General features: G+C 49.2%; 1 protein-coding gene across 1 annotated transcript in view; it reads left to right on the top strand.

Annotated features, from left to right (window-relative positions):
* Nucleotides 1–18,346, top strand: part of Zbtb17 (zinc finger and BTB domain containing 17) — a 22,152-nt gene that overhangs the window by 529 nt on the left and 3,277 nt on the right. The window contains exons 2-7 of the mRNA XM_013022226.1: nucleotides 1,224–1,310; nucleotides 15,560–15,749; nucleotides 16,419–16,607; nucleotides 17,506–17,646; nucleotides 17,813–17,938; nucleotides 18,201–18,345. Coding sequence (XP_012877680.1) covers nucleotides 1,227–1,310; nucleotides 15,560–15,749; nucleotides 16,419–16,607; nucleotides 17,506–17,646; nucleotides 17,813–17,938; nucleotides 18,201–18,345 — 875 coding nt within the window. The 5' untranslated portion in view covers nucleotides 1,224–1,226. The remainder of the gene's footprint in view (nucleotides 1–1,223; nucleotides 1,311–15,559; nucleotides 15,750–16,418; nucleotides 16,608–17,505; nucleotides 17,647–17,812; nucleotides 17,939–18,200; nucleotide 18,346) is intronic.

The following is an 18,346-nucleotide window of genomic DNA, read 5'->3' as shown; positions in this document are numbered from 1 at the left end:
CCGGGCCTCGGAGGTGGCAGCCCGGCTCCCGGGTGCGGCGCTTCATTCATTCGCTCGCTCTTGTCGCCGCGGGTCCTGCTCGGTGCCGCGGCGGGGAAGAAGTGAGGCCGGCGCGGACCCGGGGTTCGAGCGAGCCCGCTTCCCGCCTCCCTGCCCGGTCTCTAAGCCAGCACACCACGCTAGCCCGCTCGCGACTCGGGACCCTTAGGACCGGAGGGGTGGCTCAAGCAGTAGAGCCCCGGCCAAGCAAGCATGGTAACCAGATTTCAAACTCCAGTGCTGCTCCCTCTCCCACCCCCCACAAAAACAGCGCAGATGATAACAAATCTGCCTCCTGAGAGTGTTGAGGATAAACTGAGGTCATAGGTGGAAAATGCCCACAACACTTAGGGCTTGCCTAGTGAAGGCTGTGTAAGTGTTGCTGTTGCCACTGTTGCCAACTTAAATGATCAATACCACCACTACCACCCAGGGCAGGAGACATAAAGGTCCCCACTGGGCTAAAAGGACTGTCCAGGCTCTGGAAACAAAAACTAGATAGATCTCGCTCAATCTCTAGGTGAATGCAGAGACTTCTGTTCCCTAGAAGACTGATGCCTAAAGAATGCTTAGCTGGATGCAGGTGGCTCATGCCGTAATCCTACTTACTGAAGAAGCTGAAATCTGAGGATTGAGGCTACAAGCCAGAGCAAGAAAGTCAGTGAGACTTTTTTTTTGGTCGTCTCTTTGTGGGACTTGAACTCTGCTCGTCCCTGAGCTAGTTTTGCTCCAGGTTAGTGTTCTACCACTTAGAGCCACAGCTCCACTTCCAGTTTTCTGGTGGTTAATTGGACATAAAAGGCTCACAGCCTTTCCTGCCCAGGCTGGTTTGGAATCTCAATCCTCAGATCTCAGCCTCCAGAGTAGCTAGGATTATGGGTGTGAGCCACCAGCACCAGGCTAGTTCAGCTTTGTGATGTTTGCGGATCGACATTGTACCTTGTCCTTCATCAGGCTTGAGTTCCAGTGTTGGGACTGAGACTGAGTTTTTCTCCTTGTGTCCCCTGTGTGGCAAGTTGTCTGTCATGCAGCAGGCCAATGATAATCCAGTCTAGCATGTATTGAGCATTTAACTTTGTGCCAGATACTCTGCATTTGCCTGTGAATGAAAAAGCTCTTAGGAAGCCAAGCAGGACCCTTGCAAAGTTCTCACCAGAGTTTTTACTTGGGTATCTTTGATTCAGGTAATGAGCTGGAGGAAGGGAGCCAAGCTGGAGTTTCTGCAGACAAACTGTCAGAGAAGAATAGCCCGGGTGATTTGGAAGTCTGAGGTATGTCTGTAACACTTAAGAGTGGAACATTGAAGTGAGTTTTGTCATCCTCTAGACTAGTAGCATTCCAGTAACCTTTTCTTCTCCTCCTCCTCCTCCCCTCACTTGTCTTCTTCCACCCTCTTTTTCAGTATTGAGCATTGAACTAAGTCACACTAGTTAAAAAGCACTCTGACACTTGAGCCCTAGCCCTTCTGCATTTTAGTTTGTTTTTTCAGAGAGACTCTCTAACTTTGCCCAGGCTGTCCTACCTCTACTTCCCAAGTAGCTAGAAGTATAGGCATACACCACCATGCTTGGCTTCTTTTTGAGATAGGTGTCACTAAAGTTTGCCTGGGCTGACCTCCTGTCTATGCCTCTGGAATGGAAAGGATTATAGGCTTGGGATTACACCCAGCCTCAAATAATCCTTTCAAGTTAGCTTTTTCTTTAAAATCACTAATGACAGGCTTGGAATGTGGCTTAGTGGTAGAGTGCTTGCCTGGCATGCATGAAGCCCTGGGTTCGATTCCTCAGTACCACATACACAGAAAAAGCCATAAGTGTAGAGTACAAAGCCTTGAGCAAAAAAGATGCTCCGGGACAATGCCCCGGCCCTGAGTTCAAGCTCCAGGACTGGGGGTTTGGGGGTGGAGGGGGCAGGGGGGAGGGAGAATCACTAATGACGTCCTCATTACAATTTGATTGGGAGATTGTTGATACTACTTGGTACTACTTCTACCTCCTCCCCACACAGTGGATTATTTACTGTGCCTGCTTACATCTCTTCGTTTGGTGCAATCTGAAATGCTCTAACCAGCTGGGGGCTAGGGGTTCAGGCTTAAAATCCTAGGTATCAGGATGCTCAGATCTTAGGATCATGGTTCAAAACCAACCCAGACAAGAAAGTCTATCAGATTCTTAGTGAGACTCATCCCAGAAAACCAGAAGTGGAGCTGTAGCTTAAAGTGGTAGAGCGCTAGCCTTGAGCACTTAAAACCTCAGGGACAGCACCCAGGCCCCTGAGTTCAAGCCCCATAACTGACAAAAATAAATAAAATGCTCTAACCAGGATGGGGTATAGCTCAGTGATAGAACTCGTGTGTGTGTGTGTGTGTGTGTGTGTGTGTGTGTATGTGTACACATGTACGTGTGTACGTGTATGTGTGTACATATACCTGTACTTGGGTTTGAACTAAGGGCCTGACATTCCCCTTAGCTTTTTTTGCTCTGGTCTGGTGCTCTACTGCATGAGCCACAGTTTCACTTCCAGCTCTTTGTTGGTTAATTGGAGATAAGAACCAGCCAGGTCTGGCTTTGAACCTCAATTCTCAAATCTCAGTCTCCTCAGTAGGCAAGATTACAGGCACAAGCCATGGTTCAGTAGTAGAGCTCTTGTACAAGGCCCTCAGTTTGATCCCCAGAACTGCAAATAAATTAAATAAAATGCTCCAATAAGCAGTCACAAATATTATAGCTGAAGTAAAATAGTAGTTTTATTCGCCCTCCTCTAACAGTCTAGAAGTATACAGTCCAATACTGGTAAAGCAGGTCACTTTACCATGAGGCCTAGCTGGAAACAGTACTTCTTTAATCACATGGCTCTTGCTCAAACCCAGGCATCCATTTCATGGTCCAAGATGGCTGTTCCAGGTCCTGCCATCATGTATGAATTCCATGTGGCAAAAAAGGGAAAGATAGTAGGGAGTACATGCTCATTCCTTTTAAGGTTTGAAAGTTTAAAGAGACATATTTTTGTATTGCGTGGTCACCAAACATAAGCTAGTTATTGCCTCTGGTATGTACCCAGAAAATGAGTCATGTCTCTTCAGTGCTGGAAGAAAAACCAGCTGAGAGATGGGATCACTGAGGTGGGCTGGACCTGGCGGGAAGTCCACTGAACTGGTAAGGGAGGGAGGGAATATGGGTGGATGGACGGATGGACATACAGATTCACTCACTCAGTGTCACCTGCTTACTCGCGGCCAGGCTTCTATCTCTGCATGTCAGGCTGCTGTGGCTTTTAGCAGGTTTACGATGCTTGGATTAGAGGGCTCAGGCTTGTTCATACATGTAGTGTGGACTGTGTCTGCTATGTGTCACACGAGGCTTTGTCAGGAGCACAGTCCTGCATAAGATTGGGTCCCAGGAGCAAGGTGCTCCTAGCCACATGGATAACCACATGCCATGCAGAAACACCATCAAGGCTAAGAGTGTGAGGCCACGGGAGCCTGACCAGCTGATACTGCAGTAGTCCTGGGTGCTTGGAAAAGACCAGGTGGCCCGTTCCAAACAGTCAGAGAATCTTCAGTTTATACTTCAACCAACAAACACGTTCTGTCTGTGTCACATACTGAAAACAATTGTTAAATTTTCACTGCACTGATGAGAATAATTCATATTGGGGTTTTTTTGTGTTTTTGTTTTTTGTGCCAGTCTTGGGGCTTGAACTCAGGGCTTGGGCACTGACCCTGATCTTTTCTTTTTTTCCTCAAACTTTGTGTGTCAAGGTGACCTGGTATTGGGTGTTGTTCCTCGCAGCAGGGAGCTCCAACCCTTAAAACCTAAAGGTCTAGGTGTGTTTTGACACAGACACATTGCTCTGAAAATTGTAGCGATCAACCCAAGAGTAAAACTGTTGGTATGTGGTGATCTGAGCATATGGGGCATGTGTGTGTGTGGCATGTCAGCATGTGCTTGGCACGATCCCAGTGAGTATCTGTAGCAAGCTTAACCATCCCAGGGCCATTAAAGCTGACCTCGATCCTGTCATTGGCCTTGACATGGGAAAAACCAGGGCTTACTCTTGTTCTGCATGGGAAACAAACGTGGTTCTCAAGCTTAGTAAGGAAGCAGCAAAGTGCAAGGTGAGAGTTGGGAATCTCTTTTTCCATCCAGATCACAACAGGGACAGAGACCCCGCCGTGGGAATCCAGCAGACAGGGAGACAGGCCAAACAGCTGTCCTGGGGGGCTCATGGTCACATTCGGCATATGCCAGCTTCTGGTCCTGAAAGGTCTGGGGGTAGAGTCTACTTCCTGTGCTAGAACTGTCAGTAAGGGTCATTGTTCTGTCCTAGGTGAAGGCTCCGCTCCAGGCTTACTGCCCGGCCTGGGGGGAGCTGGGTCTCACTAGCTCAGAAGGCAGAGAGCAGAGGGGACACTGCAGTGGGCCTTTCCAGTCCCCTGTTGCTCCATAAGCTGCCCTTGCTCTCCAGTTTCCATGCAGAATAATCTTCAGAAGGAAGAACAAGCAGACATGCCCCCCATTTCCCCACCACCCAGCTTATAAAAATGCTACCCTGACCTGCAGGCTATCCATCACCCTGCCATCATGAGCTTTCCTTCACCTGTCCTTCTCTTTCTTTCCTTGGAGTAGTTTTACTACAGCTGTGTTGCTAAACTGTGTGTCTTTAATTTTGTATACTTTGTGTGTGTGTGTTTGAACTGTTGTTTGAACTAGAGGCCTTGATGTTACTCCTTAATCAAGGCTGATGCTTTACCACTTGAGCCACACCTCCACTTCCAGCTTTTTCCTGGTTAATTGGAAATAAGAGTCTCATGGATCTTCCTGTCTGGGCTGGCTTTCAACAGTGATCCTCATATCTCAGCTTCCTGAGTAACTGAGATTATAGGCCTAAGCCACCTGTGTCCAGCTCTGGCTGTAGTTTTTGAACTTAATATAAATGTAATACTGTGTTCTGCAGTGACTTAGATTTTTTGCTTAATGTATGTTCTTGAGCTAGTCCACATCTGCTTCATTTTCACTGATAGAAATGTCCCTATCATCTTGGTGGCCATTTGAATTGTTTGCAGACTATGCTGCCATACTGGGGTGCATATGTGGTTTCAGGGTACATACCTGGGGTGAACTGAGTCACAGGGTATCTGACCAAATGCACATTGTTTCAAAAGTTGTTTTGTGAGATTATACATCAGCCAACAAACAATTCTGTCTGTGTCACATACTGAAAAGTTATTAAAATTTTTACTGCATTGATGAGAGTAGCTTATATTGGTTTTTTTTAACTCATTTTTGTTTTTCGTGGGACTTGAACTCAGGACCTGGGCCCTGACCCTGAGCTTTTCTTTTTTTCCTCAAGGCTAGCACTCTACCACTTGAGTCACAGCTCTACTTCTGGCGTTTAGGTGGTTGAATGAGGATAAAAGTCTCCTGGACTTTCCTGCCCGGGCTGGCTTTAAATCACAATGCTCAGATCTGAGCATTCTGAGTAGCTAGGGTTACAGGTGTGAGCCACTGACACTAGGCTTTTGTTGGTTTTTTATTTTGGAGACTGACTTTTGTACAGAATATATGGCAACTATTTCCAACTTTTGGTCTATTCCTTTAGAGTTTTAGGCTTTAAAAAAGAAATGATCGTTTTTTAAAAAAGTGTATTGTTATTTTAAAGATGATATACAGAGGGATTACAGTTATATGAGTCAGGTTATGAGTCAGGTTATGAGTATATTTCCTTTTATATAATGTCTTCCCTTCCCTCACTTTCTCCCAGTTCCTCCACCCATGAGTTATATAGTTCACTTTCATCACTGCCCAATGAGCACTGGTGTTGCACTTTTTCGGTCAATTTCTGTACCCTCCTCCCCACCCTCCAGGAATTCTAAATTTTTTTGTGCCTGTCATGGGGCTTGGACTCAGGGCCTGGGCGCTGTCTCTGAGCTTCTTTTGCTCAAGGCTGGCACTCTATCACTTGAGCCACAGCACCACTTTAGGCCACATTCCCAGCCCCAGGAATTCTAAGTTTTAATTTAATTTATCAATTATTTTTATTTTATAAGTGGCACCTTAAGAACTTCTTCCCAGAGCTGGGAAGGTGTCTCAGTGGTAGATTGCTTGCCTAGCATACATGAAGCCCTGGGTTTGGTTCCTCAGCACCACATAAACAGAAAAAAGCTGGAAGTGGTGCTGTGGCTCAAAGGGTAGAGTGCAGTCGTGAGCAAAAGAAGTTCAGAACTTCTTCCCTATATGTATATGTATATTGTCTTGTGAACATTTTCTTATCTTTTACCTCAAATCTTTTAATCCATTCATAATAATTTTTATGTACTGTGTAAGATAAAGGACTGATTTCTTTCTTTTTTTAAAAAAAGCCAGGTGCTGGTGGTTTACACCTATAATCCCAGTTACTCAGGAGGCTGAGATCTGAGGATCAAGGTTCAGTTCTAAGCCAGCTGGGGCATGTGACTCTTGACTCTATTGGAGATAAGAGTCACATAGAATCTATGTGACTCTTATCTCCAGTAAACTACTCAGAAAAAGCCAGTAGTGGTGCTGTGACTCAAGTAAGGGGTGGAGCGCCAGCCTTGAACACAGAGGGGACAGCACCCAGGCCCCAAGTTCAAGCCCCAGGGCTGGCCAAATATTAAAAAAAAATGGTTTGTACCAATGATCAAAACAAACAACAAAAAACCCCACCAATATCTCTTCACATGGATCTGATCTGTCACCTAACCAGCAACCATCAGTATCAAGGGTTCACAGCTGTGAGCCTATTTGTGTCTTTGTGTCAGTGCCATGGTGACTTCATTATTACAGTTTTCCTAATTGCTCTTGTTGTCTGGTAAGGCTTTGCCTCCCTTTTTGTTCATTCATGTTCATTTTATCAATTGATTGATCACTTAATTAATTGCAATACTGGGTATCAAATACATGGCCCCTCACATGCTAGGCAAGCGTTCCGTCACTTGAGTTCTACCCCCAGCCCACCTGTCTCCTTTTTAGAGTATACTTATAAAATGCCGTAAGTACTGTTGAGCTGTTTATTAGAATTGCTCTGGATTTTTTTTTCAGTCTTGGGCACTTTCCCTGAGCTTTTTTTGCTCAAGGCTACTTGAGCCACAGGGCCACTTCTGGGCTTTTTCTGTTTATGTAGTACTGAGGAATCAAACATAGGACTTTATGCATGCTAGGCAAGCACTCTAAAACTAAGCCATATTCCTAGTCCCAAAAGGGCAGTTTTAATGCGAAACATTCGATGTTTTTGAGACAGGGTCTCACTGTTGAGCCCAGGCTGGTCTGGAACTCACCCTTATCCTCCTGAGCACTAGGCTCACAGGCTTGGGTTACATCCTTTAAATCTTCACTCCCTCCTTTGCCTTGAATCTTCAGATGTGTATTTTAGTTCTTTGAGAAGTTTTCCAAAGCATCATTGGCTCCATGTGTGTTTGGGTTTCCTTACTTTCCTCACTCCTCATTCCTTCTTGTCACTCATGCTTTCCTTCTGGGTCACATTGCATCTGCCTGAAGGTAATCAATTGATCTGGGTCAGAGTGCATCTGGGGGCCAGCTCATGGTTACACCTCTCAGGGAAGTTCTCCCTCCTCTGTGCAGTGCTAGATCTGTCTTGGCCTCTGGGGTAACAGGTGTGAGCCACTGGCCTTCAGCCTGGATTCTCAGTCTTCAGGAGAGACTTGGGACAACTAGTTCTGCTTTGGGATTGTCATGCCCTGTCACTAGCTTTGTGGGAGTGTAACACCTGTCTCTTTCTCAGTGAAGCCTTTCTGCTCCTTTGTAGAAAGGAGGGCAAGGTACCTGGCATTGTTAAGCACCCAGGCTTTGAACTGTATTACCAGAAGTGGAGTGAGCACTGGTCTTTTCCTGACTTTTCTAGCTGGTTGAAACCATCTGATGGGATGCTGGGTTGTTGGTGAGGTTTTTTTTTTACATCTTTACCTATGTGGGGTTGTGTATGTATGTGTTTATGTTTATATGCGTGCATGTGTGTGCCAGTCTTGGGGCTTGAACTTAGGGCCTGGGTGCTGTCCCTGGGCTTTTTTGCTCAGGGTTACCATTCTACCACTTGAGCTGTAGCTGCACTTCTGGCTTTTTGCTGGTTAATTGGAAGGAGATAAGAGTCTTGCAGACTTTATTGCTCTGGCTAACTTCAAATCTCCATCCTTAGATGTCAGCCTCCTAATTAGCTAGGACTACAGGCATAAGCCCCTGGTGCCCAGCTGTGCATCTCTGTTCAGAGGATCAGTTGGATGAAGTTGGGTGGCAAGGGCCCCTTTTCTCCCTTTTCTCCAGACATATTATAGCTAACAAAGGGTTACATGCACAGGTTTACAGCAGCTTTATGCTGGAGAAACCTACCAGGTCAGAGATCTGCGCACCCCTGTCCTTGATCCTCGATTAGCTCTGCTGGGTTCTGGGCCTGGAGGCTATGGCTGGCTCCCAGAGTTATCTGTGGAGGGCAGTGGACTCCAGCATTTCTGTGCCTACCAGGAGGGTGCTACCTGTTACTCTGGGGAAGTCCTTGTAAGGGATTTCTGCTCATAGACTTTCCTTGCATGACACATTCTCTGAACAGATTACCATTGTTTTCCATTTCTCTCAGGAAAACCTTTTCCTGTTAAGAAATTTTACTCACTAGGTCTTTTGAAAATGTGTTAAAGGTTTTATGGCAGATAGATATGAATAGAAATAAGGATTTGGATCTCTGACTCTGTTGGTTTTCTTTCTCTTCCTCCTTCCTTCCCTTTCTTCCTCCTTCTTCCCTCTCTCCCTCTCTTTGGTTCCTCTGTTTTAATTTTTTAATGGAGAATATTTACAAGTAATGAACAGGAAATCATTGAGAATTGTGCCCATCCTCTCTGCCCTCATCCTCTTGGGGGAGTCCCATTATGACTTTTTATACCCCAAAGATGTGGGTGTCTGCTCCCAAAAGTGAGTCAGCTCTGTGTCTCACCTGCACTGTGGTCCTGCACAGCCAGTGTATGCTAGGTGACTCTGAACACCCTAGAAAACACACTCAAAACCTTCAAGAATGTTATGGTATTTCATAGCAGGGTCCTTGATCAAGTTGCTCAGAGACCCAGAAAAGTGTGATGGGATCTAGGGGTAGTAGTAGCACATAATATGATCCCAGTACTCAGACAGCCAAGGCAAGAGCAGTACAGATTGGAATCCAGCTGACATTGTGAGACTTTGTCTTTAAATGGATAAACAATAACGACAAGGTACATTGGATTGTGGATACCAGCTAAACCCTCCCAGTGCCAGCAGGGTGGCATTGTTCCACTTTTCATGTCCCAAGGGTCTGTTTGCTGTGAGACTTCCCAGCATGCTTGTTCACTTGGTCTCCACCAAACCCTAGCTATTTTCCCTCAGTCTTCCTCCACACTGCAGCTGCTCTCACCTGGCTTCACCTGTCCCCAGCCTGCACTGTGCACTCCTCCACAGCCCACGCTTTCCTGTTTCACTGTCCTTCCTGCCTTTGCTTGAGTATTTTTTCCTTTTTCTTCCTTCCACCCCTCCCCTAACATGCTCACATGTGTTTAGACATGGCAGGTGCCTGTGTCCTTCTGGGCGGCACTTGCCCCTCAGTTACCTCTCTCCCCTAACGGGAGATCCTTCTCCCACTTCCTCCTCAGGCTTTGAGCCACCACTGTGCTGCCTCAGGAACTCAATCTGGAGCTTCTGGCTCACTTCCCCTTTTGTTAATGGTATGATCTCAAACTTGTGATAGAGAAGGTTCTAGTTCCACTTTGCCAGTTTTGGAGCAGCACTTTGTGTTCACTGTGGACTCTCTTTTCTTCGTCCAGTTATCCATACCCTTAATCACCATCTCAGCCTTAGCTGCCCTGAACAGAGCTCCTTGTTCCCTGAAAGATCCCCACATAGTCCCCTCCCTCCCCCATTACTCCTCCTCTGGGGTGCAGCACCACCCCCAGGCCAGCTTCTCAGGCCAGAACTTTGAGCAGGGTCCTTGGCTTCTTGACCAGCCAAACCATCTCCCTAATCTGAGCACTGCATTTGCCACCAAGGTGTGGCCACTGCACCCCTTAATCCCCTCTGCAGTGGCCTGTTTGCTGTCTGCTCTTGTCCTTGGCAGTCTCTCTTATACTGCAAGGGCCCTTTGAAAGTTCTCTGTTCCATTCTCAACTCTCAAAGCCAAGGCATTCAGAAGAAACGCCAAAGCAGTGTCCCTCAGGCCCTGAGAAAGCTCAGCCTCTGCTATAACCAGCTTCAGCTCCTCTTCCTGCCTGCCTGCCTACCTATCCCTCTCCAACATACCCACCCCTCCACCAAGGTTAGACTGCCAAGGGCAGGCTCTTTTTGTGTCCATAATGGTCCCTGGGCTTAATAGTGTCATGGCTCACTCTGGCACTTCATTCAGGTCTTGCTTAAGGCAACCTCCTCAGAGAAGTTCTCTGCATTCCTTTCTTTGATTATTAAATAGCCTCACCTCTGCTTCCATAGTACTTAATACCTGACAACATTTATTATATTGATTTAGGACCTGTCTTTCCCCAGCTCCCAGCTCCGATGCAGTACCTCAGACACAACACGTGGAGGCACTCATTAACTGCTTGTGAAATCACTGGTCTTTGTACTTGATAATTTATGGGCTGTGGAACTACAGAGGGCAGTACAATAACTTGTGTAGCTGTATCACCCTGCTGTTCTTCTCTGTACCTGGGAAATTTCCCACATATGTGCATGGAATCATTTCTCAAATGCATATTGTTCTGAGGTTTGGGGGTTTTTTCGGCCTGTTTGTGTGTGTGTGTGTGTGTGTGTGTGTGTGTGTGTGTTGCTATAACAGAATACCATAAAGTAGGTAATTTATAAGGAAAAACAATTCCTCATAATTCTGGAGGCTGGTAGATTCAACATCAAAGTGTTGGCATCCAGTGAGGGACTTTATGTCATGTCCCTGCATGACAGAAATCAGAAGAGCAAGACAGCATGGGGTACTGAACTCCACCTTCCTTTCAGGAGCCCTCTCCCATCCTGCTATGTGCAAGAGCTAATCCTTCGCAGGTTCCCACCTCTTCCCCTCTCCTACCCCCACCACTTTTTGGGGCAAGGTCTTCCTATGTAGTCCAAGCTAGCCTTGAACTTGTGATCCTCCTGACTTAGGTTCCTGAGTACTGGGATAACAGGCATGTACCTCCATACCCAGCAAGGTCCTGTCTCTTCATATTGGTACATTGGAAATTAAATTTCCACATGAGTTTTGGAATGCACAGACATTCAAATATAGCATATATAGCATATACAGATGGTGTGATTAATAGAACAGAAATTCATTTCTGAATGACTTTTGTCTATTATTTGCTCAATTAAATATCACAAGTAAAGGGCTGGGAAGGTGGCTCAGTGGTAGAGTGCTTGGCTTGCATGCATGAGGCCCTGGGTTCGATTCCTCAGCACCACATTAGCAAAAAGGAAAAAAGTCTGGAAGTGGCACTGTGGCTCAAGTGGTAGAGCACTAGCCTTGAGCTGAAGAGCTGAGGGACAGTGCCCAGGCCCAGAGTTCACGCCCCACAACTGGACCCCCCCAAAAAAAAATACCACAAGTAAAGCTATCGTTTCATAAGGATCAAGGGAATATTTTGACATCAAGTTAGTCATACTCAAAAAGACCAAGATCTGGGGCTGGGAAGGTGGCTTCAGTGGTAGAGTGCTTGCCTTGCATACATGAGGCCCTGGGTTCGATTCCTCAGCACCACATAAGCAGAAAAGGCCCGATGTGGTACTGTGGCTCAAGTGGTAGAGTGCTAGCCTTGAGCTGAAGAGCAGAGGGACAGCGCCCAGGCCCAGAGTTCAGGCCCCATGACTGGCAAAAAAACACCAAGATCTCTACCTCTTGATCTGTAACTACTCAAGAATAAAGTCCTGCTGGGCACTGGTGGCTCATGCCTATAGTCCTAGCTACTCAGAAGGCTGAGATCTGAGGGCCATGGTTTAAAGCCATCTTGAGCAGATAAACCCAAGAGTCTCTCTGATTAACCATCAAAAAGATAGAAGTGGTAGTGTGGCTCAAGTGGAGTGCCAGCCTTGAGTGGGAAAGAAAAGCCAAGCAAGAGCACAAGCCCTAGTACTAGTATTACTACCCGCCTGCCCCCTCCCCCAAACACACAGAATTGATTCTTGGGTTTATAATACCTGCAAGGGAGACTTAGAAGTACTTCCTCCTGACAGTGCGCTAACTACACTGGTAGGAAGACGGGGCAACACACTAACTTCAGCCTGGGGGAAGTGGAAAATGCTCGGCTATGCTTATGTACCTCGTGTTCCAGTTTTGCCTTTCAAAAGGGAAGCTCTTATTTTACTCTCAATGATCTTCATGAGCCTCTGGAACCAGGTGTGGTTGTACACACTAACAGTTCCAACCCTGAGGAAGTGAGGGCAGGATCATCTTGAGTTTGAAGTCAGTTGGGCCTAAATAGCAAGACCCGTCTAAAAAATACCAAACAAGCAAGAAAAAAAGAAGGGAGGGAGGGGGGGAGGGAACCTTCTTTTTATAAAAGCTGCAGACAACTGAAAAAGTTTCTACCAGCTCTGAGTCGACAGGATTGCGTAGGAGGTAGAGGCTCCCAAGGCAGGGTGGGCACTATCCACTAGAAGATAATGATCAGAATCTAGAGTGTCAGAAGGGGCTGAGTTTATCTAAGGGAGAGAACTTGATTTTTACAGGTAGTAGAGCTGAGGAGATAGCTCAGTGAGTGAATGCTTAGCTAGCATTCATGAGGCCCTGGATTTGATCCCTAGCACTGCAATAATTAAATAAGATGGAACAGCTACTGGGCACAGAGGACTGTGCCAACAGGGCTGGATGTCTTGGTGGTTGCCATCTTGGGAGGGGGTGGTTAGACAGAGGTTTCAAGCTCTCCTTCTTCTACTTTCCAAGTGCTAAAATTACTGGTGCTGGCCTCCACTTTTGAAAGTCCACCACAAGGAGAAGGCCTGGACATCCTGCAGAGCTGGCCTGTGCTGACATGAGGGCATGACCCCACCCGCGCACCCTAGCCAGCCATACACTCCCGGGGGCTGCGGGCACAGGCCAGCTGATGGAGCTGGAGCAGCCTGGGCTGCAGCCACCTATGACAGAACATCCTACAGTGTCCCTCTCCCCTGTCCAGGAGCAGCCCAGGGCAGCTGTGGCAGAGCTGTCTGCAGAGGAGAGGTTCACACCTGGCCAGGAGCTGCTGGTAGAGAAGCCCCACCACTGCACAACCCTGGTTCAGGTGCCATAACTGCCCCTCTGCTTGGTAGTATATTCTCGGGCAGTGGGTACTGGCTTTTATTTTGAAACATTCCAGAGTTGATTCTTTCTAGAAGGAAGGGAACTTGTTTCCTGCCCATCTTGAGACAGACTGCAGAGGTGCTGCATGAGCAGGACTGCTGCTCTAGATACTTATGGTCATAGTCTCTATAGCTCCTAATTCAGCATGGGGACTCTTCTGAGCATGCTCAACAGTTTGGGCTGTCCAGGCCTTAGGTGAGGAGCTTGGCAGAGAAACTGCCGGGCCAGTGGCTCTTGGGATCAGGATTGGAGTTGCTGTGCCTCCCGGCAGATTCACCAGATCAGAACCTTCCCCAGCTTTATGTCATTCCCTGAGCCCCTGAGAGAAAGATCCTTTTCTCAGCTGGGGGAGGGGAGGGGGCTCACGCCTGTAGTCCTAGCTGCTCAGGAGGCTGAGATCTGAGGATCGCAGTTCAAAGCCAGCCTGGGCAGGAAACTCCATGAGACTCTTATTTCCAATACACCACCAGAAAACCGGAAGTGGTGCTGTGGCTCTAGTGGTAGAGCACTTGCCTTGAGCTGAAGAGCTCAGGGACAGCACCCAGGCCCAGTGTTCAAGCCCCATGACTGACAAGAAGAAAAAAAAATCCTTATCTCATGGTCTTGCTTTCTTTGGACACAGGAATTTGCACAGGGCCATGGGGGCCATGGGTCAGGGACTGTTCAGAATGATCTGGTGATCCAAGAGCCACATTGCCACCTTCCTGAATAGATTTGTCACTTGTCCATGAAAGAATGAGAAAAACAAGCAAAATAGGTCATCTGAAAGCTAAGTGTATCCAGTGTTACATTTGCCCTTTATTGTTAAGATTATATGGTAAAGTTGGGCACCAGTGGCTTATGCCTGTAATCCTAGCTACTCAGAAGGCTGAGATCTGAGGATCACAGTTCTAAGCCAGCCCAGCCAGGAAAGTCCATGAGACTCTTATCTGCAGTTAACCACCAGAAAACCAGAAGTGGCTCTGTGGCTCAAGTGTAGAGTGCTAGCCTTGAAGAGTTCAGAGACAGCACCCATTGCCCAGAGTTCAAGCCCCAAGACTGACAAAAAAAAAAAAAAAAAGATTATATGTTAGGTTCTTTTTGAAAACTGTCAAACTGACCCTGTGTTTTCTTTTGCTTTTTTTCTTTTTGTCAGTTGTGGGGCTTGAACTCTGGGCCTGGGAGCTGTCCCTCAGCTCTTCAGCTCAAGGCTAGCACTCTACCACTTGAGCCATAGAGCCACTTCTAGCTTTTTCTGCTTATGTGCTGAGGAAAAAAAACCCAGGGCCTCATGCATGTGAGGCAAGTGCTGTACCACTCAGCCACCTTCCCAGCCTGACCCTGTGTTTTCTCTGTTGAAATGACAGTATTGTTTTGTGTTTGTCTCTTTGCTCTTTTGACTCTTTAACATCACATTACCTGGCAAGATACAATAGTGGCTATTGTCATGTTGGTCCCTCAGTGTGTGTGTGTGTGTGTGTGTGTGTGTGTGTGCGCGTGTGCGTACGTGTACGTGTATGTGTACGTGTGTACTCATCCTGAGGCTTGAACTCAGGGCCTGGACACTGTCCCTGAGTTTTTTGTTCAAAGCTAATGTTTTACCACTTGAGTCACAGTTCCATTTCCAGCTTTATGGTAATTAACTGGCGATGAGTCTTAGAGATTTTCCTGCCCAGATTGCCTTCAAACCATGATCCTCAGATCTCAGCCTCCTGAGTGGCTAGGAGTACAGGTGAGACACTGGCACCTAGCTCCCTCAGTACTTTTTTTTTTTTTTGGGGGTCCGGTCATGGGGCCTGAACTCTGGGCCTGGGCGCTGTCCCTCAGCTCTTCAGCTCAAGGCTAGCGCTCTACCACCACTTGAGCCACAGCGCCACTTCCGGCTTTTTTCTTTTTGCTTATGTGGTGCTGAGGAATCGAACCCAGGGCCTCAGGCATGCAAGGCAAGTGCTCTACCACTGAGCCACCTTCCCAGCCCTCCCTCAGTACTTTTTGATTTGGGGAACTTCCTCTGTTCAGTAACCCAAGGATTCTAAGAGCCATTGTTTCATGTTGGCTTGCTGCAGCTATTGGTAGTTCTCTGCCCTCCCTTGGTGGAAATGCCCCTCCTTTGTTTCATTCTCCCCCCTTCCCCTGTGTGTGTCACCTGGGGACTGGGGTTAGCAGATGGGTCAGCAGGTGCCTGTCCCATGCTCATAGAGGCGCTGTGGCTCTTACAGCCATGGACTTCCCTCAGCACAGCCAGTACGTCCTGGAGCAGCTGAACCAGCAGCGGCAGCTGGGGCTTCTGTGTGACTGCACCTTCGTGGTGGATGGTGTTGACTTTAAGGCCCACAAAGCAGTGCTGGCAGCCTGCAGCGAGTACTTCAAGATGCTCTTCGTGGACCAGAAGGACGTGGTACACCTAGACATCAGTAACGCGGCAGGTACCCCGTCAGGGCCAGGGAAAAATTGTGGAGGCCAGAAGCTGTGGCTGGCCTGGGATGTGCAAGGCCCTCTGGGGGCAGCATCTACAGGCCTACAGGTGTCCCAGGCCTCGCACACAAGTCTCAGGCTCTGAGCCTGTGGGTACCAAGTTCCTGCCATCTTTTGGGTTAACTGGGAATGGAGTGGTAAGAGGAGAACTGGCAGCTGGGCTCATGGTAAGCTGTAGGCCACAGCTAACAGGGCACAAGTCTCATCAGGAAGACAGAATGGGCTGGCCCAGTTAGCAGCCCTGGAGCCACTATTGCGGGCTAACCAGGAGTGGTGATGGGTGGCTATGACAGGGCAGCCTGGGCTGGGGCTGACCTGCAGCTGAGGAAGGACTGGGCTGGTCCTGGATCGGGGCTCCAACCTAGAATGATGAGAAACACTGTGAGAAGGTCAACTAGAGGTGGTGGCAGAGTTTGAGGAAGCTGGTAGTGGGTTGGAGCATTGTCCAGTGAAGTGCAGTGTTGGGTTGCTAAGGTGGGAAGGGGGGACAGGTGGTATGGCTAGGAGGGGTTAGCAACACTGGTGGAGGCCTGCCGCTCAGCTTTCTAGAACCCTTTGACCCTGCCATTGAGCGGAGGGACCCTGAGGTGGGTCTGTGACGGCCATGCTGTCCTCAGCAGGCTTGGGTCAGGTTCTGGAGTTCATGTACACAGCCAAGCTGAGCCTGAGCCCAGAAAATGTGGATGATGTGCTGGCCGTGGCCAGCTTCCTCCAGATGCAGGACATCATCACAGCCTGCCATGCACTCAAGTCACTCACGGAGCCAGCCAGCAGCCCTGGGGAAAATGCAGAGTCTTCAGCCATGGAAGGTAAAATTACTGGCAGGCTGTTCCTGAGAGGTGGCCCAGGAACCTAGCTTCCTAGTTATTTGCATTTTTCTAGGGGGGGGGGTCAGGTCGTGAGGCCTGAACTCTGGGCCTGGGCGCTGTCCCTCAGCTCTTTAGCTCAAGGCTAGCACTCTACCACTTGAGGTACAGCGCCACTTCCGGCTTTTTTCTTTTTGCTTATGTGGTGCTGAGGAATTGAACCTAGGGCCTCAGGCATGCAAGGCAAGCGCTCTACCACTGAGCCACCTTCCCAGCCCCTTATTTGCATATTTTTGCAGTGCTGGGGTTTGAACTCAGGGTCTTGTGCTTGCTAGGCAGGCCCTCTACCACTTGAGCTGAGCTCAGTCTGAAACCTGGCTTTTGATGGTGCCCTAATTCTGCCTCCAGGTCACCTCCCTGGGTCTTAGTTTCCTGCCCTGTCTTTGCCTTGGGGTGATAGTGAAGAATGCCAGTCACAATTTGGAAGGGTCCTTGGTCCTGCCCCTTTTCCAACTCTGGGCAGCAGAAGATGGGAGCCATGCCTGAGTCACTGCCAGAGCACATGGCAGGACTAACTCCTAAACCCTCCCAGACTGTCCTCCCCGAGCTTCCTTCCTCCCCTTGACATCTGAGGACTGCCCTCAGATGCTTGTGTGGGCCACACCAGTGCCCCTTCAGAGGACCATGACCTCCCTGTCAGTGCCCCAGTGGCCCCTGTGAGGTCTGTCTCTTGCCATGGCTGAATTCCCAGGGCCAGCCACAGTGGGCATGGAAACAAAACAACCCACTTCTTAGATGTAGGCCCAGCAGCACCCAGAAGAGCCACCCCACACATATACCCCATCCCCCCCAGGCAGTGGGCGTGATGGGCAATGGCAGGTCTGTCCTGTTCCATCTCCAGGAGCAGATAAGAGAGCCAAAGAGGAGAAAGCCGCAGCCGCTGCACTGAGCAGGCTGGACCAAGCGAGGAGCAGTGTGCCCACAGGCCTAGGCAGGGAGCCCAAAGAGGAGCGGGGTGGCCAGGCCAAGAGTGCAGCCAGCGGTGAGTTGTGCCTGAGGTCAGGCCTGGGAAGGAGGGCCCGCCGCAGGACAGGAGGTGGCATGGGCCCCTCCACTTAGCAGTTCACAGCCACCGACAGACCCAGCATTTGTTGTGCGGTGTGCACTAGCTGGACACCGGGTCCATGCAGCGTCTGGTGCCCCTCCAGGTGCGGAGCAGACGGAGAAGGCTGATGTCCCCCGGGGACCCCGTCCTGTGGAGCTCAAGCCGGGCCCCACGAGCAGCATGGCGGCCGCAGAAGCTGAGGCCGCCTTGTCGGAGAGCTCCGAGCAAGGTGCCCCCTTCCTGGCCAGCTTCCCCCCCCCTCCGCCGGCCCTGCAGCGCTGCCCCCCGGCCTCAGTAGGCGTCGGTCTTGAATTCAGTGTTGAGGTTAAACCCCGGGGCCGGGTTCCTGCACAGCCCCGCGCTGTGCACCCACCGAGGGAGTCCTGTGCCCAGCCCCGGCCGGCCCCACGCAGGGGTGTCCCTGGTCTCCCTGCTGGGAGAGGAGCCGCAGGCCGGGCCCACCCCAGGGGTGCTGTGCCCCTGTCTTGTAGAAATGGAGGTGGAGCCGGCCAGCAAAGGGGAAGAGCGCGCGGAGGAGGGGCCTGCGCCCGGCGTGCAGCTGCAGGGAGCGCGGCCGCCGCTGGAGAACGGCGAGGGCGAGGGCCCGGAGGACACCGAGGGCTCGGCGGGCACGGAC

Source organism: Dipodomys ordii, unplaced genomic scaffold (assembly GCF_000151885.1).
Source record: "Dipodomys ordii isolate 6190 unplaced genomic scaffold, Dord_2.0 Scaffold61, whole genome shotgun sequence".
NCBI lineage: Eukaryota > Metazoa > Chordata > Mammalia > Rodentia > Heteromyidae > Dipodomys > Dipodomys ordii.
This window is presented reverse-complemented; position numbering and strand designations above follow the sequence as displayed.